Source organism: Quercus robur, chromosome 12 (assembly GCF_932294415.1).
Source record: "Quercus robur chromosome 12, dhQueRobu3.1, whole genome shotgun sequence".
NCBI lineage: Eukaryota > Viridiplantae > Streptophyta > Magnoliopsida > Fagales > Fagaceae > Quercus > Quercus robur.
Genome location: NC_065545.1, coordinates 2,161,579 through 2,186,863, shown reverse-complemented (window position 1 = coordinate 2,186,863; position 25,285 = coordinate 2,161,579). Strand labels below are relative to the sequence as shown.

The following is a 25,285-nucleotide window of genomic DNA, read 5'->3' as shown; positions in this document are numbered from 1 at the left end:
TTGGCGCCATCTGTGGGAAGAACTTGAGTGTTAGTAAGTACGACGGTTGAGCATGGCAGGATCAGGTCCGCACCGAGAGAATCCACGCCAACCTAACCCTCAGCAGACAGAACTTATTGCTCCTGACCCAGGGCTAAACCTTGGCAATGGAAGAAACCCAGAGGGAAGCGTACATACTACTCAGATGAGCCAGAGTCACTCTCAAGTAGGTAGTCGCATATCCCAGAGGCGAAACAACTATCAGGCCATGCAGCGAGAGATAGACGACCTGAAAGGAAGTTGCGCCGTGCACAGCGAAGGCAGTCTCGTTCCAGCTTAGATACATCCTCTAACGAGAAGGAGGATGTCAGTTACAGGCGGAGGTCAAGAACTCCCCCAAGTGAAACCTTTTCTTACGAGAATGAGTCACGCCCTGAACGGAGATGTAAAGGCCCATCTGATAAGGGTTTGGGTAATGATGCCATGAACAAGGCACTGGATCAGATATCCAAATCACCCGCGCACAGGATAGAGGGGGCTAAATTGCCTCGACGTTTCAACCAACTTATGTTCGCCATCTATAACGGCCAAGCAAACCCCGTGGAGCACGTGAGCCAGTTTAACCAGAGAATGGCTATCCATTCCCAAAATGAGGCTTTGATGTGTAGAGTTTTCCATCCAGCCTGGGACCAGTGGCGATGAGATGGTTCAACAGCTTGAAGACGAATTACATAGATTCCTATAGACAGCTCACTCAGGCTTTTTGCTCTCGCTTTATTACAAACAGCAGAGTCCCACGGCCCCTAAGTTCGTTATTATCTCTGTCTATGCATGAGGGGGAAACCTTAAAGGCGTATTCTGACAGATATTGGAAGATGTATAACGAGATGGACAAAAGCCACGATGACGTCGCCATCAGCATGTTCAAAAGTGGTCTCCCCACCGAGCACGGCTTAAGGAAATCTCTAACTGGTAAACCCGTCACCAGCGTTCGCCAACTGATGGACAGGATTGACAAATACAAAAGGGTGGAAGAGGACCAACTACAAGGGAAAGGAAATGATAAGATCATCCCCCCCAAAGGAAATTATTACAGGTCGGAATGATATAACAGTAACCAGCCAAGGAGGGATTTTTTTAGACAGGCTGGACAGACCAACATGCAAACGGTTAATGCTATATTCAGAGAGCCGGTGCAACAAGTTCTGGAGAGGGTCAAGAATGAGCCTTTCTTCAAATGGCCGAGTAAAATGGCCGAAGACCCCTCGAAGTGCAACTAGAACCTGTATTGTCATTATCATCAAGACCACGGGCATACCACTAAGGATTGCAGGAATCTATGGAATCACCTAGATCAGTTGGTCCGAGAAGGAAAGTTACGTCACCTTTTACACCCCTTTAGCGGTCATTTGGGCCAAGCAGTACAAGAGCCTCGGAAAGATGTATCTTTGAGACCTCCCATAGGGACGATACACGTCATCCTCGATGCCCCAGGAAGAACCGGCTCTTTTCCTTCTAGGGTGTTGTCCGTGGCTCGGCTCCCTGCTGAGGATGGTGAGAGGGAGTCCAAAAGATCTAAAAAGGGAAACTCATTAATATTAGGATTCTCAGACGAGGATAAGGGAGGAACTATCGAACCTCACGACGATGCTTTAGTGGTTACATTGAGGATTGGAGGTTTCGACGTGAAGAGGGTACTAGTAGATCCGGCCAGTGCAGTGGAAGTAATGTACCCTGATTTGTACAAGGGGCTGAACTTAAGGCCTGAGGACTTGACTGCTTATGACTCTCCTCTTATAAGTTTCGAAGGGAAGACTGTCGTACCAAAAGGGCAGATCAAATTACCCATATAGACTGGATCAGAGGTGGTGGAGGTGGATTTTATTGTGGTCGATGCCTATTCACCCTACACGGCCATAGTAGCCAGACCTTGGCTCCATGCTTTGGGAGCCGTGTCTTCTACGCTTCACCAGAAGATAAAATACCCGTCAGGGGGCCGAGTGGAAGAAATTCGTGGAGATCAAGCCATGGCTAGGCAACATGGTGGCCGCCATCTCACATCGGTCCAATGCCGAGTCCTCAACTCCTGTGAAGAGCTTATAGCAATCAACCACCTCGGCAGCACAAGTCCGCGAACTAGCCGAGGAGATAAAATGTGAAAGTTTAGAAAAGGTTGCCGTTAACAATAATCTAGAAAGATTCTTCCAAGTCGGCTCAGAATTACCTCTTCAAGAAAAAGAGGAACTAGTAGGGTTTCTGAGGAGGAACGTTGATGTGTTTGCATGGGATGCCTACGATGCCCCAGGGGTTGACCCTAGTCTCATTTGTCACTACCTGAACTTTAACCCATCCTCTATTCCAAAGAAGCAGCCACCCCGACGCCCGTCGAAAGAACATGCCGATGCTGTTAGGGATGAAGTGATGAAGCTGAAAAAGGCAGGGGCTATCAAAGAGGTTTTTTACCCTGAATGGTTGGCAAATACGGTGGTGGTAAAAAAGAAGACAAGGAAATGGCGAGTCTGCGTAGACTTCACAGACTTAAACAAGGAGTGCCCGAAGGACCCGTTCCCATTGCCTCGAATAGACCGATTGGTAGATGCGACTGTAGGCCACCCCCGAATAAGCTTCCTAGATGCCTTCCAGGGTTATCATCAGATACCACTAGCTCTAGAAGATCAGGAGAAAACGACGTTCATGACACCCGTCGGAAATTACCACTATAAGGTGATGTCTTTCAGTTTAAAGAATGCAAGTTCAACCTACAAAAGGATGATGACCAGAATGTTCGAACCACAGCTAGGCAAGGTTATTGAAGTCTACATAGAAGATATGGTAGTAAAAAGTAAAGTGGTGTCCGAGCACGTGAAAGACCTTGAAGTCATTTTTGGTATCTTAAGGGAGCACAAACTGCGCCTCAATACTTCTAAGTGTTCATTTGGGATCGGGTCTGGGAAATTTCTGGGTTATATGGTAACTCACAAAGGAATAGAGGTAAGCCCGGACCAAATCAAAGCGATTAATAGCCTACAAGCTCCTCGGAATCCAAGAGAAGTACAGAGACTCACTGGAATGATCGCAGCATTGAACCGATTCATCTCCCGATTTGCGAACCGATGCTGACCTTTCTATCTCTTGATGAATAAGTGGAAAGGATTTAAATGGTCCGAGGACTGTGTTCTAGCCTTCCAGCAATTTAAAGAATACCTGTCACGGCCACCCATCATGTCTAGCCCTAAGGTCGACGAGGTTCTGTTCGCATACATAGCAGTGGCCTCTCACGCTGTAAGCTTGGTACAAATACGAATTGATAATGGGATACAGCGACCGGTATATTAAATAAGTAAATCATTACATAGCGCTGAAGTGCGCTATTTACCACTGGAAAAGGCAATTCTTGCAGTAGTGCATGCCACGCAAAAACTACCCCACTACTTTCAGGCACACACGGTCATTGTCCTGACTCAGCTCCCCCTCCGATCGGTGCTCCGAAGCGCCGATTACACAGGAAAAATCGCCATGTGGAGTACATTTCCAGGGGCTTTTGATATTAAATATATGCCTAGAACCTCCATCAAAGGCCAAGTCCTCGCGGACCTAGTCGCTGAATTCGCTGAACCCGCTATAGAAGAAGTAACCGAGGAGGAGAACATGGATGGAAAATCGGTTGGAACAATCTCTACACAAGGAGCCTCACGATGGAAGGTCTATGTGGATGGTGCGGCAAACCAAAAAGGATCCAGGGTAGGGCTAGTTCTAATATCGCCCGAGAATATTACCATTGAAAAATCATTAAGACTTGGGTTCTCGGCTACAAACAATGAGGCCGAGTATGAGGCTTTGTTGCAAGGAATGGTCATGGTGCAAAAAATAAGCGGAAAGGTGATAGAAGCGTTCTCAGACTCCAGACTGGTAGTAGGCCAAGTGAGGGGCGAGTTGGAAGCTAGAGATGCAAGAATGCAGGAATACCTCGATTGAGTGAAGCGCCTGCAATCAGACTTTGAATTTTTTAGTTTGACGCATATCTCTAGAAGTGGGAATACACATGCAGATTCGCTGGCCACGCTTGCCACGTCTTCTGCGCAGGATCTACCTCGGATGATCCTTGTTGAGGATTTATGCAAGATAAGTACAACCACAGAGGATACAGTTCGAATCCATCAGGTCAGAAGCAATCCAAGTTGGATGGATCCCATAGTGAACTCCTCAAAGATGATATATTACCCGAAGAGAAATTAGAGGCCAAAAGGATATGGAGGAGTGCTCCTCGGTTCTGGTTGTCAGAAGACCACAAGCTATACAAGCGCTCCTACTCTGGGCCATACTTATTATGCGTACACCCAGAGGCATCAGAATCGTTGCTTGAAGAACTGCATGAGGAAATTTGTGGGAGCCACACGGAAGGGAGATCGCTAGCACACAGAGCACTCACCCAGGGATACTGGTGGCCGAACATGCAAAGAGAGGCTCAAGAATATGCAAAGAAGTGTGATCAATGCCAGAGATTTGCCCCAAATATCCACCAGCCGGAGGGAGTCCTTAACCCCCTTTCCTGTCCTTAGCCGTTCGCTCAGTGGGATCTGGATATTGTCGGCCCTTTCCCGAAAGCAGCAAGGAACAAGCGATACTTAATAGTCAGCACGAATTATTTCACCAAATGGGTAGAGGCCGAGCCATTAGCCAATATCAAGGATGTGGATGCAAAGAAGTTCATTTGGAAAAACATCATTACGCGCTTCGGAACTCCTCGCACCCTCATCTCTGACAAAGACCTTCAATTTGATAGTAAAACCTTCAGGAAATATTACGGCGACTTTGGAATCACCAACCAGTATTCCACTCCAGCCTATCCCCAAGGAAACGGGCAAGCCAAAGTTGTGAATAAGGTCATAGTGAATGGGTTAAAGAAGAGACTGGATGATGCAAAAGGAAGGTGGGTGGAAGAACTACCACATGTCTTATGGACCTACCGAACCACGCCGCGACGGTCAACGGGAGAAACCCTTTTTTCAATGACTTATGGGGCCGAAGCTGTGCTTCCCCTGGAAATTAGCTTCCCAACGTTGAGATCCAACACTTTTACCCCAAGGAATAATGACGAATTGCTAGGGAGGAGCCTAGATTTAGTCGAGAAGAAAAGAGAAAGAGCAATGATCCAATTGGCCTATTACCAACAAAAGCTGAAGCAAGGGTACGATACTAATGTAAAACTAAGGCCACTAGGGCCAGGCGACCTCGTGATGAGAAGAATTTTTGGCAGCGCCAAGAATCCTTCCTGGGGTAAGCTAGGACCCAGCTGGAAAGGACCGTATCGCATCACCTCAGTGGCAGGAATAGGTGCTTATTATCTGGAAGATTTAGACGAGAAAACTGTACCTCGCCCATGGAATGTAAACAATTTGAAAAGATATTATTATTAATGAAAACAGCTATGCCTGTGTTGTATCCTGTGATTATCGCGCATTTGTCGACTCACTTCCATCTATACAAGTTTTAAACAGAACCTAAGTCCTGCATGGCTCCTCAGACCACAGACTTAGGGGAAATTAACAACTTATGGCATCTATCCAAGTTTTAAACAGAACCTAAGTCCTGCATGGCTCCTCGGACTACAGACTTAGGGGAAATTAACAACTTAGGGGAAATTAACAACTTATGGCATCTATACAAGTTTTAAACAGAACCTAAGTCCTGCATGGCTCTTCAAACCACAGACTTAGGAAAAATTAACAATTTATAACATCTATCTAAGTTTTAAACAGAACCTAAGTCCTGCATGGCTCTTCGGACCACAGACTTAGGAGAAATTAATAACTCAGGACTTCTGTGTAATTCTAAGGTATGTTCACAGTCTTGTATAATAGCATCTATTGTTCTAAGTTCATTGCACGGTCTTGCCCCTTCTCATTTATTTATATCGGTAGGGTTGTTGCAAACATCAACTAAAGAAACAGTAGCATCAACTCGGAACAACATAACGGAATTCCATCAACATCAATCATAAAGATTAAAAAAAAAAAAAAAATGAAAGAAAGAGCATTCTATATTAATAAGCCAAAAATAATACAATAGGAAGTCTCTGCAAAAGAACAAAATGCAGTACAACTTCTGTCCGAAAAAAAAAAAAAAATATATATATATATATATATACAGTAATAATAATAGAAACCTTAGGAGCTAAGCCTCAGCAGGAGGATCCTCTTTTTGCTTTGGCTGAGGAGGTGGAACGTCCTTAACTTGGAGATCTGCCCCGTGATCCTCGATGACTGCTTCCTTAGCAAGATCCTTAGCCTTTGAAAAGGTTTTCTTTCCCTTACCCTTGCCTTTGCCTTTCTCTTTTTCCACATCCTCACCTTGGATGGCTACTTGACCAGAACCCCCAGCAATTTCAGTTAGGGGGATGGCATCAGGAACAACCGTAGCCTGCTCAAAAGTTTCAGTGGCATCGGCAAGGATCTCCCAGATCTCTGGAGGGAAAAAGACCTTCTCAGGCAATCTCAAGGCTGAGTCTGCAGGGATCCCTGCAGCATTAAGAGCATGAGCCCATGAAATACTGCAGTAATCCCTACATACCTCTGGTAGCTCCTCGGAAAGCCTAGCTTCAATCTCCCTTGCCCCAAGCTGATAAGAAGCCCTTTTTTCAACCTCAGCTGCTTCCCTAACTAGCTGAGCCTCTTCCTTGGCAAGTCGGGCCTCCTCCTTGGCTTTCTGCAATGCGGCCTTGAGATCCAACACGGTTTGCTTTTCAGTGGCGAGGTTGGTCTCAGTCACGTACAGTTTTTGGCGTTGGTCTTCGGCTTGACTTTCAGCATTCTTCAAGCTAGCCTCAGCGCTCTTGCGGCCTTTCTCAGCCTCTTTCAGCTTCTCAGATTGCTCGTAATGCTCCTGCTTAAGGGTTCCTAAAGCCTTCTCCACCTCGGCACGAGAAAGGGCCTCGACGTCAGCTAACTTGCGATTGTTGCGGCAATACTCCTCGGCTACAAACACTTGCTGAGTAATCTGTCTAAGAAATGAAAAAATGATGTGTTAAAACATGATAGGATCTAATGATCTTACCGATGAGAAGATGAATTGCCTTACCATTGCAAGATCTCTCTTCAGGGATAGGAAGAGCTCAAGCTGTAAAAATCGCCTGTAAGCCTCCATGTCCCTGGGAAGGAGCACGGGCTGCTCTAGGGCTTCAACTATATACCCTGCTCGGCCTCTGTTGTACTCTTGAACCAAAGCAGTATAGGGAATGGCAGCTCCGTCCACTTCGAGTTTCGGGCTCCAAGTACGCGGAGTAGCGCATACTTCAGCCCGCTCCGTCTCTTCTCGGCTCTCTACAGATGGAGCCCTTCTGTCCCTGTGCTCCCGAGTCATTTTTTGCTGTTTACCTCCTTGGCGAGGACCCACCTTGCCTTCCTCAAGGGATTCAGCCGGCCTTTTCTTCTTCAGGTCGGGATTAACTTTTAAGCCGAAATCGGCAGGGAGTTGTGGAATAACGGGAGGAAGGATAGGGGTCTGGGACTTGGAGGGCACCTTTGATGATTGCCCTTTGCCTCGGGAAGCCATCAGCTCTCGCAAACTCTTCCCTTTGTTAGAGGCCATGTTGTCCACCTCATTATCTGAAGAATCGTTTGAGCAGGCAATAACCAGAGGAATGCCGACCACGAAATTCCTATCCGGTTCTCCCTCAGGGTCTGAAAGCTCGATTAAAGGAGCTTTTGGGATATCTTCCTCAAAATAAAACTCGTCTATCTCCTCCTCAAGAGAAAGACGAGATGATTCAGCCTCTTCTTCAACAGGTGCTACAGCTTCGGGACTGTCTTGTGGAAGTGGTTGTGCAACTGGCTGAGGATTCTGAACAGTAGGCAAAACAACCGACCTGAGATCGTCTCGAACTAAAAACCTTGGCTTTGACACGTCGATCCTAGCCAACCTTAGACTACCGGCTCTTATGGATTAGTTGATGTCTTGGAAAGTGCGGGACAAGGGTTCATAACCCAAAACCAGATGAGCCGCTCATAATTGTCCGTCCTCGTTGATGTAGATCTCTAACCTCAAAAGGTAGTTCAAGGCCTGAGCGTTCACGTGGCTGAGCCGAAGAGCGATGTGAGATCTATCTGCAAAATAGCTGAGAAGAAAATTTTAGTTAGGTTACAAAAATTTTGAATCTTCGACTAAAAGAAAATAAAACTAAAGGGCTAAACCCCCCTTCCCAGAGGATTGATCCTAAAGGCACCACACTTGGATCTCCTGCCCGAGTTGGACAATGAAGACCGTCGCTCCACTCTCCTAAGGCAATAAGGAAGACATCTTTCATACCCTTATTGGATTTAGGAAGACAGGAGATTAGCCTAACGATCTTGAACCGAGATTTAAGATAGTATCCCGCCTTGTCAAGGTGACATTCGTACATGTGAACTACGTCATGCCATGTAAGGCCTAGACCCATATGCTCGTTCAAGACATCTATGCTGCCTAAGACCCTAAACATGTTGGGAGCGCACTGATGCGGTGTCAACCTATAGTTAAACAAGTAGTCCCGGGTAATCCTACGCATGGGAAGTGCCATTCCTCCTTCTATAAAAGCGATCATGGGAATGACGACTTGACCCACTTCCCTATCAGTTAACACTCCTTCCGGAGGACAATACTCCAAAACCACCCCCTGTGGAATGCGATATTTTGCCCTAAAGGCCTCCATGGCGGCCGGAGTATCTACTAGATACTTGAATCTACCCATCTAGTCAAACCGGTGGGCCGAGAAGGAAGGCCGAGGTGAAAATCGAGGGCCGAGGTGAAAATTGAGGCTACAAAGAGGAAGTAGAACTTATGAGTATCCTTACGACAATCTCTGAAACTCTTAGAAATTTCCTCAAGGAAAAATTTCTCACTGAAGTAATCACGGAAATTTGAAAGCCTAGAACGTTAATGAAGGATTGGGCATTGGAATTCTCTGGCAAATTGGAGCATCGGTATAAAAGAAAAGCAAAAAGAGCTTCTTCAAGACCTTATATAGCAAGAGAGAGAAGGGAAGGCCATTCCTGCTCAAAATTCTAGGAAGAATGTCAGTTGTTAGATCTACGCCTCACCATTAGATGAGGGAGACATAAAGCCGCCTGGAGTAATAAGCCACGCCTCGTAAATCGTAACGCGTTAGAAGCAACTGCCCCCGCACGTGCGAACCGAAAACTAATTGATTTTATCCCTTGAAAAGTCAAAACCCCGCTTTTCTCCTCGGAGGGAAATAAAAACCGAAGTTTTGAGGGGCTATTGTGGGAACTATGGCCCAAAGTAACAGGTTGGGCCTTGGACTCGTCCGAGGACACCAGCCCATCCAAGGAGTTAACGTGGCTTAAGCAACCCATGTTAAACATCATTGGAAACAAAGAAAAAAGGTCCGAGGAGGAATTTCTCCTCGGACACTGAAAATCCGAAGCAAAAGGACATCCCAGGCACTAAAGCCCATCCCCTAAATACGTGAAAAGGAAGGAAAAAAAAAATATCTAAGCAAAAGATGCCACTGCCACATTGAATGCACTACAACTATTTTTCTGGCCGCATTAATGTGGAGAAGACCCCTGAACAGTGCTACCTTGGCTACTGCAACTCACAAAGAACTGAAAGAGGTGTCTGATGGGACATATGCTCAAGTGGAGGTTTGGATGATCGACAAGTGTAAAGCCCAGATGATAGGAAAAGGCCTATATAATATGTAAAAGCCCCTATAAGAGAGGGACGAAAAGAGGAGGAGAGAGAACTGTAGCATGCAAAGGAACCCCACTGCATTGATTCGTATATACAAACTAAGTGTTTAGCTCTATCAGATCGTGTGATCTTTCAATATAATGACTTTTGTTCTTGTTCATGTATTACTTTATTCCATGCAATACCCCGTTTAGCTTACTAAAACCTAGTTCTTTGATCCATACTCTACAAAAAATTCATTGTGTTAGGCTCTTTGGACCAAGACTTACAAAATAGGGGGTTTGGGCTCCAAATTGTGCACCTACAACTAGAATATTCTAAAATATCATAATCTACCAGGCTTAAATTAATTAGCTTGATTGACAAGCCTTGATTCTGTCTCTTTTATTATTTATTTATTATTATTATTTTTTTTTGGTATTACTCTATTATACTTTCCTAATATGTTTTAATTTAACTTGTGATAATAACCTCTTTTAAGGATTTCATTGAAATACAAATACATATAAAAAATTAAAAATATAGAATTCTTTTCTGCTTTCTTTCTCTCCTAACAAACTCATTCTTTATGTAAGGACGCAATTTGAGTTCCTAGCCCAAAGGATAAATGAACTTCGGCCCAAAAAGCCCAATACAATGAATTTGTAGAGAATGGGTTGGAAAACTGGGCTTAAATGAATCGGACAACAAGTAAAGTGAATTCATATGACAAGAAAATGAAGATAGACTGGTTTATTCTAAATAAAATCGTCCTCGGCACAATCCAAGGAGATTAGTTCTGATATATTTCTCTCAAGTTAGATTACAAGTTCAATTCTTGATTGTTACAGTGTTTTTCCCTTCATTTCTTGATCTCATTCTCTCATTGCCCTCTTCCTATTTTATATTACCCTCTACCTTCATATTTGCTTCCACGTGTATATTAGAGTGTTGGTACTGATCCCTGTTACATCAGCACCTTCCTGAAGTCTCTGGAGAGTAGTTGTAAGGCTAAAAGCTACTGTTCAGATATCACTTCCTCATTAATGTGGCTAGAGAGTTAGCTGCAGAGTATTTAATGCGGTGGTAGCAACTTTCGCTTGAGATATTTCATGGCTTTCCTTTGTCCTGTTCCTTCCTGATACTTATCCCCATCCATGGAATGATTTAGAATGTTACTCTTGATGGCAGACCACACCTTCTGACATCGGCTTTGCTCGGCTAAGGAAGGATTCTTCCTCAAACCACTCTTCTGGATGGCTTTAATTGGATTTCACTTCTTCACTTACTAACACGGATCCTTATGAAAGTGTTTACCCATCCTCGGATTGGGCCCCTAGCCCAATATATATATAGATATGGGATCCTGGTCCTATCACCCCTATACTTTAAATTCGACATTCCTAGTATTTTTTTTTTTTTTTGGTTGAATTTATTTTAATTTGACTATTTTTCTTGATATATAATTAGTTAAAAGTACTTTTTTTTTAAGCTGTACGTAAAATAAACTATGTTTTAAGCCCAACTGCCCAAGCAAACGGACTCTAGAAGTCTGGCCATGTGTTTTAAGAAATTCCTTTTATTTTTTTATTTTTCTTTTCCAAGAGTTTCCTAGCTTAACTAATTAGCCTCTTTGGTGTTTCAGACGGAGATATTTAAGATTCAAATCTCACACTCCCCAACTATTGATTTATCAAAAAAAAAAAAAAATTGTTTATTTTTTATTTACTTTTAATATGAGCGTGAAGAAATGCTTTGTTCAAGCGAGAAAAGGGTATACTTGAAATTGAGATTGGATTATGGGTAAGAAGAAACTAGGCTTCACCCAGAAGGAAAGTGGGCTACCCTTGGGCTGGGCAAGTTTTATATCAAAACCTCATCCAATACATCACCATGGCCTATATAGATAGCTTTATAAAAGTAGACCTCAGTCTCTAGTCTCTACATTTATTTTGACTGCAATAATTGTTAATGGTCCACAATTCCCAAATCCCAAAATCTTTAAGCACCTAAACCAAAGCTAAGCCCTTAGTTGGTGCAAAATCTCACATAGCACGTGAGTTGCACACGTGCAACACCCCTGACTTTAGGGCTTTAAAGCTTGGAAAATATGGACCACCTTTCTTATAAATGGACCACCTTTCTTCAAATTGCATGTGAATTTCCAAGTTATTTGGTTGGATACTTGTCCCCCAATTCAACTAGGGGCCCAAGATGACAATGACAATAATAATCCGGGCTGATCTGTAGAGCCCTGTGACTCAGCCTCAGCTCACTAACATTTTTTTTTTTTTTTTTTTTTAAAATGTCAGTATCTATACCTCTTTGATTATCTGATTTATCTTTTTTTTTTTTTAATTTTTTTTATATAAGATATAAATTCTACTCTACCTTAATCTAAGTGTATATGTATGTGAAGTTTTCTCTTGAAGACTTGAACCCCGGTCCTTACCCTCAACACTCCACAAGCACTTATACTTATGGAATAACCATTGCACCAAAGGTGTGTAGTGGTGATTTATCTTCCTAAACACATTCAACTTCTTTTTTTTTTTTTACAAGTGATCACTCACTCACAACTTGTATAGGAGGAGGAAAAATTATATAATCTTTGTAATAGAATATGATGGATTAAAATTAATTTTTAAGAAATATCTCATTAATTCTCCCATTTGCAAGTTTAGTGGTAAAGAATTAGAAAGTAATGCTCATTCAGTTCCATTATTTCATAAATATTTCTCAAAAGTAAGATAAACACTCATTCAATCATTCTTTTAATGAAATATAAAAGTCAAATATCAAATTTATCTCCATTATCATAGAAAACATATTAAATGTAAATGACATATATAATAGCAAATTTTATATTTCTTCTTTTCACCAACATTCTTTTATGAGAAATGATGTCCACAATATTTTCACAACACTTTTACAACAAATCCTAAGTAGTAGGTTGTTATTGTTGGGACAAAAAAGTAATCTTAGTATTAGGTTCAAATTTAAACCAATAACAACTAACTACCTATAATTTGTTGTGAAAATGTTGTGGACGTAGCATCTCTCTTCTTTTATAAACTCTCACGTACACCATTACTAATTAATTAATATACTCTACCACTACAGTAAAATGTTTCATATGGAATCATTCAAAGTGTTTAAATTAATGCAAGTCTTTTTCAACATCATTTCCTTTTGAGAATTGCTACATCCACAACGTTTTTACAACAAATTACAGGTGGTTAGTTGTTATTAGTTCAAATTTGAATTTAGTAATAAGATTACTTTTTTAACCTAACAATAACAACTAGTAACAACTTGCCACCTAGAATTTGTTGTAAAAATATTTTAGACATATTATTTCTCTTTTCTCTTAAATTGTAGTATATATTTGTTATTATTTTTTTTTCTTCTCATACTTTTGGATTTCTTACCGACTTAATTTAATTAATGACCCAGTGAGAACGGCCTTTGATGGGTTTCACGTGCAAACCGAAGAGATTGACCATATTTTAGTACCTTTAATTAGAAGAGTTTGGAGAATATGAATCCTCACAATCTGTAACACCAATTTATGCCATATGATGCTCAAATTTAGCTCATGAATCCATGATCCAATAACCCATGTTAGTTGCAATCTTAGTGGACCCTTGCGCCCGACATTTATAGATCATAGTGCATATTGGAATTTTATTCTTTTTCAAAAGTAGGGGAAAACAAATACAAAGCAATTGCTTACCATCTTTCCTATTAATGGCCCTTAATTAATCAAAGAATTATTAAAGTTTTGGCTAAGTGAATGAACTGGACCACTAACTAAGAACATTAAGCCCTACGAATTTCAAAAGAGAAAGAGATCCTTATTTAAGGGAAATGGTCGGGTCAACGTCATGCATACCTCAGTTTATTAAGGGGTTTATAAGGTATCTAATTAAAACTTTAAATACAAATTAAGATTATATATAAAAGGTACAGAATGAAAAGTGCTGCATTAATTAGTATATGTACAAATGAAAGCACTAAACCTAATTCTGCTCTTTACAGCATATTGGCATCCATTAACTTTTCAATATTATCATATGAACTGAATCAGCAGTTGATCATGCTATATATATTTATGTCAAAAAGCCCCAAAACGTGAACAATAATTGATCATAATATACTAAAATGGACTCTAGCTAGAATACAAATCTACTTACATGCGCAGAAGAAGTGGATGACAGAAGGTAATTAGACAAGTTGCTGATGAGTTTGCCTTGCCATTTAACTGTTGGAAGAGCATAAACAATGATGTCTGATAAAGTATAGATTTGTCTATATTAATACTTAGATATTAGAGGGTGTTCAAGTAATAGTGCAAACTCTGATAACATCTTTTGTATTGTCTCTCATATTTGTGGTTTGAAGCACGCTTCTCTGCTCTCACTAATTATCTACCTATCAAAAATATATTTTGACATCTAGATGATTACTGGTGGGAGATAGTGATACTGCTTAAAATTATTTTAATTTTTCCTTTTCTTTTCTTCAGAAAATGTTGAAGAAAGACAAATTATTCAAAGAGCTGGGTTACTTTGAATAATTTAGGCCCATGCTGGAAATTATGTTAGGTTTTTTCTTTTTTTTTTTGGCTAAGAGATTAGGTTGCTCAAAGCCAGCTAAACAAATCAAAACACTACTGGTAGAATCTGGCTATGGAAAATTATAAAATGAGTGATTATTGCATAGAAAATAATAATATCCACTAGTGTTCGGCTCATTTTGATTGAGACTCCATTTATTTTAGCATAATTTTTTCAGTTGAAAATTGTTTGCTTTTCGTGTTTAACTCATAAAAAAAATCACAAAATTTCCTATAGTAATGGTTATTAATAACAACTTTAGTTCATTTCTTTAAAATCTTAATGCAGAACAACTAAAATCAACCTAAAAAAATATGCGAAATCAAAATAAAAATTATTGATAATTACACTAATAAACATAATCAAAATAAGAGTTAAAAAAACCTAAAAGAATGAATAAAACTATCTACTAAACTTAATCAAAAAGCAAAACCTACTATTAACTTATTTTTAAAGTTTTTGTTTTGAATAAATAAAGAAATTCTTTTAGAGTTTAAAGGGGAAAAAGGGACCTAATCCATCCATATACCTAATTACACATTCACATGCCTAATAAAAAACATTTGAAACCTCAAAAAGAACAATTGAAGTTGTTTTTTTCCTGACTTTTAAAAGCTTGTGGGCGATTCCTAGAGTTCAAGGTATCACGATCACTTTAGAATTTTTTTTCTTTGGGGGGAGGGGGTTTATCACTTTGGAGCTTTTGAAAATATTCCGGTTGTTTTTCTAGGGGGGTATTTTGGAGGTTTTGAGAGTGCTTTGATTATTTTTGTCATTTTGAAGGTTTTAAATGGGTATTTTGGTCTTTTTGAAGGTTTTAGAGGTATTTAGATCATTTTAAAGATTCTAAGGGTTTTTTTTGGTGATTTTGAAAAATCTAAGGATATCTCTATTATATTGTAGATTTCTATGTTATTATGAAACTTTTTGAGGTATTTTGATCATTTTGAGGGTAATTTTGACATTTTGAACATTCCAAATTATTTGTTGTTTTGTATGTTTCATGGAATTTATTCTTTAAAGAGAGAATGGGAAGGGGGTGGTGGGTCTGCAAGAGAGAGGGGGAGTTCTATTCTCTTTACGCAGTTTTAGAATATTTGCTAGTCAACATAAAATGATTTCGGTTTGGCCAAGTTTTCTAGTCACCTCAAAAGTTCTTTATGTTTACGGTTTGAACAAGTTTTCTAGTCACCTCAAAAGTTTGAAATTGAGGAAAACATCAAAATAAAAGGAATCTAAATTATTAATAGGGAATTGAAATATGCTAGATTTTTCAAGTTTGATTTGCTATAATTTGGCCTTTAAAATTGATTTGTTGGCCATTTTTCAGCTTATGTTGTTGGTGCTCGGGCAAACAAGATCTTGATGAGGCCCATTCAGTTAATTTGTCGGAGAAAAAACCTAATCAAATTAAAATTTTCACACAAAGAGCAATAACAAAAATTATAATATTAATATCTACAATAAAATACTCGTCGGAACCAGCTTCGCACCAGCAGCAGACCCTTCCCGTTAGCCCAGGTCGTCCCTTCAGCTAGGCAGATGCTCCACGAGTATACAGAGGCAAACCAAATAGCAACGCTGCAGTCTCTCCCTCCTCAACGTTCTCAGCCCAGATGGGAACCTCCGCCTCCACCGCTCATCAAAATTAACTTTGACGGTGCGCTATTCAGAGATACAGAGGAAGCAGGACTGGGAGTGGCCGTACGTGACTCTCATGGAAAAATTCTCGCATCCCTGGCAGAAAAGATCAAGATGCCATCATCATTCGATGAAGTTGAAGCTCTAGCAGCTGTTCGAGCTATCACCCTTGCTATGGACCTCAATCTACCCTCTTTTATTGTCGAGGGAGACTCCGAGGTGGTTATTTCAGCCTTAAGGAAAAAAGAAGACTCTTTTTCTTCTTTTGGCCATTTGATTTCTTCCGTCAAGCAATTTTTAGTTTACTGTAACTGCATTTCATTTTCCCATACCCATAGATCGGGGAACTCAGTTGCTCATTCTTTAGCCAAATTCGCAAAAACTATTGATGGTGTTTTAGTGTGGATGGAGGATGTTCCACCACCCGTTTTGGATGTACTTTTAGCCGACTTTGGCTGATTTTTTTCTAATAAGATGAAGATGAATTCTCAAAAAAAAAAAAAAAAAAAAAAAAATGCCAAATGTAATTCGTCATTCTTTTCCACAAAAATATTCCCACGGTCAAAAATTGCAAAACTCCTTCGTCCCAAGTGAGTGTCAATTAAATTGGTCATGGATAAAGTAGATTGGGTACAACTTTTTTTATTTTTTTTATTTTGGAGTGCCTCAACTATCATTGAAGTATGAGCCAAAATATTTTTGGACTAATATCTTGGTCTTAAATTGTTGACTTTTTAGGGAAAACATTTGGAGGAAAGTAACTCCAACTTATCGACATCGTATAACCATTCAAAAATATTATTGATGGTACTCTCAGTCATTTGACTTAGTTAATAGTCTTGTAAAATATATGTAATAATTAAATAATTTCTATGATTTAACACACATTGGTAGTTTTTGAACCTTTAGATTATGGATTTAATCCGATTTAGATGAAAATTTTGTCTTTTTATTTTTATTTAATTTTGGTGGGAATATAGAGTGGGAATAAAGAAGTCGCTAAAAACCAGTTGCCTAACCCCACAGAATCTCTCTATATAGTGCTACCCGCCTAAGTAATTGCCTAACTTGATTTACAAATCCCAAATGGTTTCTTAATTTTATTTGGTCTAGAATGTAGTGGCCACTTCCTTAGTTCCTTTGGTTATTGAGAACCGTATATATATAATACCAAAAGGTAGTGTTCCATGGAAAATTAAAAAAGAATTATGGACAAGTCACAAGTGAATACCGACTGACTCTTTCTAAATAGTAAATACTACCAAAAGGTTTCTTTGTTTCTTTTTCATTCCTTTTTCTACTTTGTATATATTACAGTTGCATTGGTTATTGTTTCACCTACTAAACACACTAGTACTGATGAATTGATATATATATATATATATATATATAATATACCAAAAGGTGAAGTAGGATTTTAAAATGGCCAAAAAGAGGAAGTGGGGAAAGGCTGTGCGTGTGAGAGAGGGTGAGGGTGGACTGTTGGGAGTGTAAAACCCTAGAAAATGGAGATAAGCACAGCATGCCGGGTCTGACAAAGACCATACACTGTATATTCCTTCGAGAAAGAGACTTTGGGTCCCAAAAGGGAAAGAATTTGCGCACGAGCATCGGTGTATGTAATGTAAAGCCCACCCACTTTTTCTTTTCATTCCTCGGCATTGCACTCTCTCTCTCATTGCTTTATAATCCCACTGTTCTTCTCAATTCTCTTTGCCTCTGTTGTAGCTCCTTCTATGTGCTTGTACGCACTCTCTATAATTATATGTCTAAAAGTTTTATTTATTTATTTATTTATTTTCTCTTCCTTTCTCTCTCTACTGCTAATGAGAATCCAAGATAATAATATAAAGCGTTCAAACAAAAGGAGCTCAAGAATATTATTGCTTTTACATGCAGGGAGCTCGTCTCTTTCTCTATCAATTTATCCTCACCTTTTCTATGAATTTACACTCTGAGACCAATTTCAAATTTCTCTGGTCTAGTATGGATAGAGTTTACAAAAGAGAGTTCGAAGAATAATCTGACTTACTATATATGTTATAATTATGTCTGACAAAATATAATAAACAACTAATGTCAACACATTAGTAGATTCTTTAATGATTACAGAAAATCCAACTAAGCCTGAAAATAGAAGCTGTAGAAAAAAAAAAAAAAAACAAAACAAAACAAAAGAAGATGATGTCCTATTGATTGCCAAAAAAAAAAAAAAAAAAAAAAAAAAAAAAAAAAAAAAAAAAAAAAACAAGAGAGGTCAGGTATGTGTCATACTTACCTGTCTGAAGAAGTTAGGGAGAAGAAAAGGATATTGTGTGCCCTCACAAGAGAAGGTTAATAATTAAGGTCGATTTAAACCCAAACCAATTATAATTACAAGGGAGAGAGATTCAAGCTTAATTAGTTTGTTGAAGCTATATAAGCTTGAATTTAGTTTATTTAGGCTATGTTTAATGTTCTAATGAATCTGGCCTTAGATATAATTTTTTACTAGGAAAATGCTCAAGTTTTTATTAATACCATAAAAAGCTTACACATGAACATAATTGGAAATACTTCACAGCATATTTTTGGGCTTTGTGGAGCCTAGATGTGTTTGATTTGGATGACGACTTGACCTGAAATAATGTTGTTTAGTTTTTTAATGGGAGATTTTCTGAGGCTTAATCCATGAAGCGAAGGCTTGGGCCGATAGGCCCAAGCTACCCCCAGAAAAAATTTTGGCCCGTTTTGTAGCCCATTGTGAATCCTATGTGTAGGATGTAGAAACTGTTTTTTTGGTGATTAGGGTTTCTGGTTGTAATTTTTGAGAGAGAAAAAAAATTGTATTGCCGCGCTTTGTATTTTTCCCTGATAATAGTGAAATCCCTACAATTTCGTGGACGAAGACAAATTGCCGAACCATGTAAATACTGTTTTATGCGTGCGATTATTCTTTTTGACGTTTGTTTTTTCTTTATTTTGTTTCTCACAGGTTCAGGAATTTCGTGTTAATTCCCTACACATATAAAATAAATTTGTAGTAACTTTAACATCACTATTTTGACTAACTAATATCAATAGCATGCACGGTCTCCATCACCATATCATTGTACTAACTCTTTCTTTATCACTAGAGCTATGGTCAATAAGATTTATAAATTCATAAATTGAGAATCATTCTGCCTAATTAATTAATATAACTTATCATATAGTTTAGTTATTAATTTTTAAGTATAGATTTATGTAGAGGTAAAAAATAAATATAAATTGTGATGTTTACTTTATATAAGAAAAATAATTTAATTAAGTAATTCATCAATAACTTGAGTTTGTTTGATTAAAAAATAAATAAATTTGAACATGTAATTTATCTTAATAATTTGCTTGAACTCGATTCATGTTAGAAAAAAAAATATGAAATTTTAGTACTCCTAACTACCATGATTGTTGCCACTATCACCTATGTAGTGTCTCTCTAAAGTGCATGCTATAGCTATTTACTATCACCACTAGGTATCTGATAAATTACCTCCTAAACTATCTAAAAATGGAGTTTTGCTTTTGCCAAACATAAATTCTTATTCACAATGTTGTGCATTCCAATTTTTATCTTCATAATTGGGTCGGAGAGATTGGAAAACCTTTTTCAGAAAAGCGACCAAACCATGAAGTCTTTCATATATGTAAATAAGTACAACATCAATGATCAAAGGCATACACAACCACATGCCCACAAAACTTTCAAACTTTTCAACGGTTACAGAAAATCCCTTTGAGACTATACCCAGTCAGTCAGTCAAAAGAGCAATTTAGTGAGTGAACCGACAAAATCAGAGCCTTTTTTCCAGCATTTGTCCCTGTTTCCCTTTCAACCGTTCGTGTTCAAACATCATTCTAAAGGAAGTCAAGGTGCACTTTCGTAATTATTCCCCAATACCAAGCCCATTTCCACAGCTTTAACCCTCATTCTATTTAAGCACTCATATCTCCCACTCTCTTTCACCCTAGTCTCCTTCAATAGTTCAAAACTTGTCCTCCTAAATTCTTCTCTTTCAATCCACGTTTCTTACTTACAAATCTTCAGTCTTTGATCTTATAGATCATACCAATTATGAGATTTTAGGTACGTAATGGGATATTTTACCTAAGCCTCTTAACTTCTTTATGTAGCATAAATATTCTCTCTAAAAGAGTTTACATCATGCATGTTCTCTTGGTTCACTTTTCATGAATAGTGTTATGTAAAACTTTTTAAGTATGAAGATTATGGATAATATTCTTGTATTAATGCGTGTAACATGCAAACTTATTATTATGCTCTTTGTTGCTTTGTACAGATTCTAGTGCTTGGTTGATTCTAATCTCATGCAAATGTGGTAAGTTCTTTATTTTCCAGATTATAAAGAAAAAAGGTTCTTTGATTTTTGTTGGGAAGAAAAGACCGAGAGAGTAATATATTAAACACCATATAGAAAATCGTGTTAATATTTGTTTTATTGTTTGTTTGTCTTTTAACAGCTTGGGATCCGAGTAAATTATGAACAACATCTTTGGTGGAAACAAAAAATTGTTCTTATTACATTAATATCTGGAAAATTGTCATCTCCTTCTCTCTCTAAAAATTCTCATCTCAGCCTTTTTTTGTCTTTACGTAGATGTTACATAAACTCAGCTAGAAATGGCCAAGAAAGGAACTAAAAGATGTCCAATATTCTCCATGTTCATGTTGTTATTCTTATTCTTCAATCTTCCCATGTTGCATGGCGAGGAACTAGAGCTTCTCTTATCTTTCAAAGCTTCGATCAAAGACCAGTTCGGCTTTCTTTCTGACTGGAATTCCTCTGCCACTTTTTGCAACTGGCATGGTATAGTCTGTGACAACTCTTCCCATGTTAACTCACTTGAGCTCTCTGGGCAAAACATCTCTGGCAAACTTTCTGCCTCAATTTTCCAATTGCAGTACGTCAAGGTTGTTGATCTTTCCAACAATCAGCTCTTTGGGGAAATTCCTGGTGATTTATTTTCTTGTCCTTCACTTCAATTCCTCAATCTTAGTAACAATAATTTAACAGGTCCATTGCCAAGAATTTCCATTTCCCACCTTGAAACACTAGACCTTTCCAACAACATGCTTTCGGGTAGAATTCCAGACAATATTGGATTGCTTTCTAGCTTACAATTTCTTGATCTAGGTGGAAATGTTTTGGTGGGAAAAATTCCAAAATCCATATCAAATATCACGACTTTGCAAGTCTTGACTTTGGCTTCAAACCAACTAGTTGGTGAAATTCCACATGAAATAGGCCAAATGAAGAGCTTGAGGTGGATTTACCTAGGCTACAACAATCTTTCAGGTGAAATTCCAACAGAGATTGGAGACTTGACTTCTCTGAATCATCTTGATGTTGTCTACAACAATCTCAGTGGACATATTCCATTCTCTCTAGGAAACCTCAGCAATCTTCAGTATCTCTTCCTATACGAGAACAAGCTCACGGGTCCAATTCCAAGATCACTTTTTAACCTCAAAAAGCTGGCCTCACTTGATCTTAGCATCAATTCTCTTTTTGGTGAGATCCCAGAGCTCATAATTCAGCTTCAAAACTTGGAGATTCTTCATCTTTTCTCCAACAACTTCACGGGAAAGATTCCGGCTGCCTTAACCTCCTTGCCTCGGCTTCAAGTCCTCCAGTTATGGTCGAATCAATTATCCGGTGAGATCCCCAGAGACCTTGGAAGGCTAAACAATCTCACTGTACTGGACCTTTCCACCAATTATCTCGCTGGGAAAATCCCTGAAAGCTTATGCCACTCGGGTCAGCTTTATAAGCTCATCCTCTTCTCTAATTCCCTGGAAGGCGAAATTCCCGGGAGTTTGAATTCTTGCAAAAGCTTAAAGCGAGTACGCCTCCAAAACAACCGTCTCTCCGGTGAATTATCCTCGGGTTTCACAAAACTGCCACTAGTAAACTTCCTGGATATCTCAAGCAACTATCTTTCTGGCAGAATTGACAAGCAAAAGTGGGATATGGCATCACTGGAGATGCTGAATTTAGGGAAGAACAATTTTTTTGGAGAGCTGCCAGGTTCATTCGGTAGTGACAAGCTTCAGAACTTGGACTTGTCTGAAAATCAGTTCTCAGGTAACATCCCCAAGAGCTTTGGGGGATTGTCAGAGCTGGTGCAATTAGAGCTACGTGAAAACAAGCTCTCAGGTCACATTCCAGAAGAATTGTCATCATGCAAGAAGCTTGTGAGATTAGACCTCAGTCATAATCAACTCAGTGGCCTAATTCCAATCAGTCTAGCTCAACTTCCGGTTCTGGGTCTACTTGATTTGTCGGAAAACCAATTTTCCGGTGAAATTCCAGAAAGTTTTGGAAGATTGGAATCTCTTGTAGAAGTGAATATTTCTCACAATCACTTGCATGGAAGCTTACCTTCTACCGGGGCATTTCTTGCTATTAATGCCAGTGCTGTTGCCGGCAATAATAACCTTTGTGGTGGCGATATTACAACTGGTTTACCGCAATGCAAGAGCGGTAAAAGTCCCGTGTGGTGGTATGTTCTCACTTGCCTTTTGGTCGCGTTAGTAATGTTTGCTATTGCTGCTTTTCTGGTTGTTTTCATTCGAAGCCGGCGTAATGAGTTGGAGCAGAAAAGAGTGGAACACGAATATGGAATATGGGAAATGCAGTTCTTTGATTCCAAGGTTTCGAAGTCCCTCACAATGGAAGATATTTTCTCATCGGCCAAAGACGAAAATGTCATTATGAGAGGGAACAAGAAAGGGGTTTCAGTTTCATACAGAGGAAAGTCTCTCATGAACAACATGCAGTTCGTGGTGAAGGAAATGAAAGGTGAAAATACAGTACTTCCAACGAGTTTTTGGTCTGTTGTTGCTGAATTTGGTAAGCTTAAGCACCCAAACATCATTAGGTTGATGGGAATTTGTTGGTCTGAAAAGCGTGGATTTTTGGTTTATGAGTATGTGGAAGGGAAAGTATTGAGTGAAGTTCTTCGGAATTTGAGTTGGGAAAGAAGACGTAAAATCGCGATTGGGATGGCGAAAGCGCTGAGCTTTTTGCATGGATATTGTTCACCAAGTGTTGTGCTTGGTGACATGTCGCCGGAGAGAGTTCTTGTTGATGGAAAAGATGAGCCTCGCCTGAGTTTGAGCCTTCCTGCTGGGTTGGCTTGTACGGACACCAAGTTTTCTTCAGCCTACGTTGCCCCAGGTACATGACTAATTTACCCTTTATAATAAGTACTATTAAATATCCTATTATTATAGTGGTAGATAATTTAGAGACAATGATATCATAAATGTTTGCATCAATTATGGTTGTTTTGTAAAATGAATGAAAGAGAATATTTTCTCATATTTTAGGCTGTTCATGTAACATTTTCTTTTAATTTTTGAGAGACTTTTAAGTACACGATAAAAATAGAGAGATGTTCCCTTATATTTAGAAATTTCAATTTTTTTTTTCTTGATGGAAACATTGTTTAAGGATTGTGGGAATTTTTTTTTTTTTTTTAATTAGCATGAGTGTTTAAGACTCTTATAATACCTAATTAATTTCCAAGTGTTTATAGTCTTTTGTCCTACATACACCGAATAATTAGGAAAGAATTTATTGGGATTGCCCCTAAAGTATTGATTAGAAAAGTTGAACTCATAAAGTAAAGGGTATCTATATTTTGAAATTCTATTGCAGAAAGAAAATTGATGTCTAAAAGTTACCAATCAATCTAGTGTTGTGCCTAAAATATGGATTCTGGGCGGCTAATTCCAAGGTTAATATGTTTTTTTTTGGCTAAACAATAGTATCATTCAACTAAGAAAAGACATGGCAGTCATCTTTACATGCATCATATGTGAATATAATTGGGAGCAACAACACCATGATAAGATATGTGTCAGCATGCATTCAATTCAAAATCTAGAGGATGTGGCATGCTCTAATTGGTAAAATACTAAAATTAGCATCCATGCACGTACCACATATACTCAAGTATATAGGTTCGATGAACCACAATTTTTGTTTGTTTTTGCTTTGTTATTGCAGAAACCAGAGAAACCAAAGAAATGACAGAACAGAGTGATATATATGGGTTCGGTCTCATATTGATTGAGTTATTGACTGGTAAAAGCCCCGCCGACACGGAATTTGGCATGCAAGAGAATAATATTGTTGAGTGGGCCCGATATTGCTACTCAGATTGTCATCTTGATGTGTGGATTGATAGTATGATAAGGGGACATGCAACGAATAATCAGAACGAGATTGTTGAGACCATGAACCTAGCCCTTCACTGCACCGCCACTGACCCCACGGCTAGGCCATGCGCAACCCAAGTATTGAAAAACCTAGAGTCTGCTATGAAGCCTAGTTCTTGTGTTTCAAACCTTAAATTTTCTTCATCTAATTAATTAGATTTTGTCCCCTAATTAAGTTTTATTTTATTTTTTTACTTTTTTTTTTAATTTTCTTTTGAATTTTTGTATAAGGAGTTAAAAAAAAATGATTGTTACTCAAAATGCTCTGTTTAATATGGTATGTTTGACATACTAGTGAGTGTAAACATGTAGATAAACTTAATGCCATTATATGAATCACAACATTTTCTAAGCTCTTTTGCTTTCTATTTGTGAGCACATCATGCACTACTTTACAACTCATTATTACGTGGTCATCTTTTGTCCCAAAAACAAAAAAGCAATAAACAAATTTGGGACTCTCTAAATGTAATTTGGGTGGAACCCAAGTCACCATAACTTAATTGGTAAAAATCCTTCAGTAAGTTTAAATAAATTATTAAAAAAATAAATAAATAAAAAGTTAGAAACTGTCCTTATCCGTCGAAAAGGAATATATATATATATATATAGAGAGAGAGAGAGAGAGAGAGAGAGAGAGAGAGAAGAAATTCATAATATCAAATACTTATAGTTGTATAATAAAATGCAATTGAGTTATGTCTCAAGGATGAAGCACACCTTATCTCTTTAACTTCAGATGCGGTGTCAACAAATGCACTTTGTAGTACAATATTTTTCTTTAACCTATCACATACTACTCTCTCTCTCAAGTGAAGTTTAAAAATGCTCACAAGGCTCCTCCCATTTACATAATGAGCCTTTTGGTTAAATCGTATTTTTTGATCCTCTACCTAAGTTTGAATCCTCATCTTTCCACTTTTTGTAAGCTGAAAAAAGTCTTATTGCATTTACATGTAAGTTCTATATATATATATATATATATATATATATATTTTGATAAAAAGGAGATTTCATTAAAAACTAGAAAGCAGCTCCAGGTTCAAAACAGAACTTGTTGCAATACAAGCCACGGCTATCAGCCTCCAAACAAGAAAATAAGTCCACAGGC

General features: G+C 38.6%; 1 protein-coding gene across 2 annotated transcripts; it reads left to right on the top strand.

Annotated features, from left to right (window-relative positions):
• Positions 1-19,796: 19,796 nt before the first annotated feature.
• On the top strand, positions 19,797-24,526 carry LOC126708868 (leucine-rich repeat receptor-like serine/threonine-protein kinase SKM1). 2 transcript variants are annotated; one of them, XM_050408855.1, is made up of 4 exons: positions 19,797-20,013; positions 20,228-20,266; positions 20,546-23,128; positions 23,963-24,526. In XM_050408855.1, exons 3-4 carry the CDS (start codon positions 20,569-20,571, stop codon positions 24,325-24,327), a joined length of 2,925 nt encoding a protein of 974 aa, XP_050264812.1. In that variant the 5' UTR covers positions 19,797-20,013; positions 20,228-20,266; positions 20,546-20,568; the 3' UTR covers positions 24,328-24,526. The 2 variants fall into 2 exon arrangements, with proteins under 2 accessions (XP_050264812.1, XP_050264811.1); XM_050408854.1 differs by having other exon boundaries at positions 20,409-23,128.
• The last annotated feature ends 759 nt before the right edge of the window (positions 24,527-25,285 follow it).

Excerpts from the sequence above, each read along its gene's own strand:
- LOC126708868 (XM_050408855.1), top strand. The coding sequence starts at position 20,569 with ATGGCCAAGAAAGGAACTAAAAGATGTCCAATATTCTCCATGTTCATG. Across the intron at positions 23,129-23,962 it reads TTCAGCCTACGTTGCCCCAG|AAACCAGAGAAACCAAAGAA; the intron begins GTACATGACTAA and ends TTGTTATTGCAG.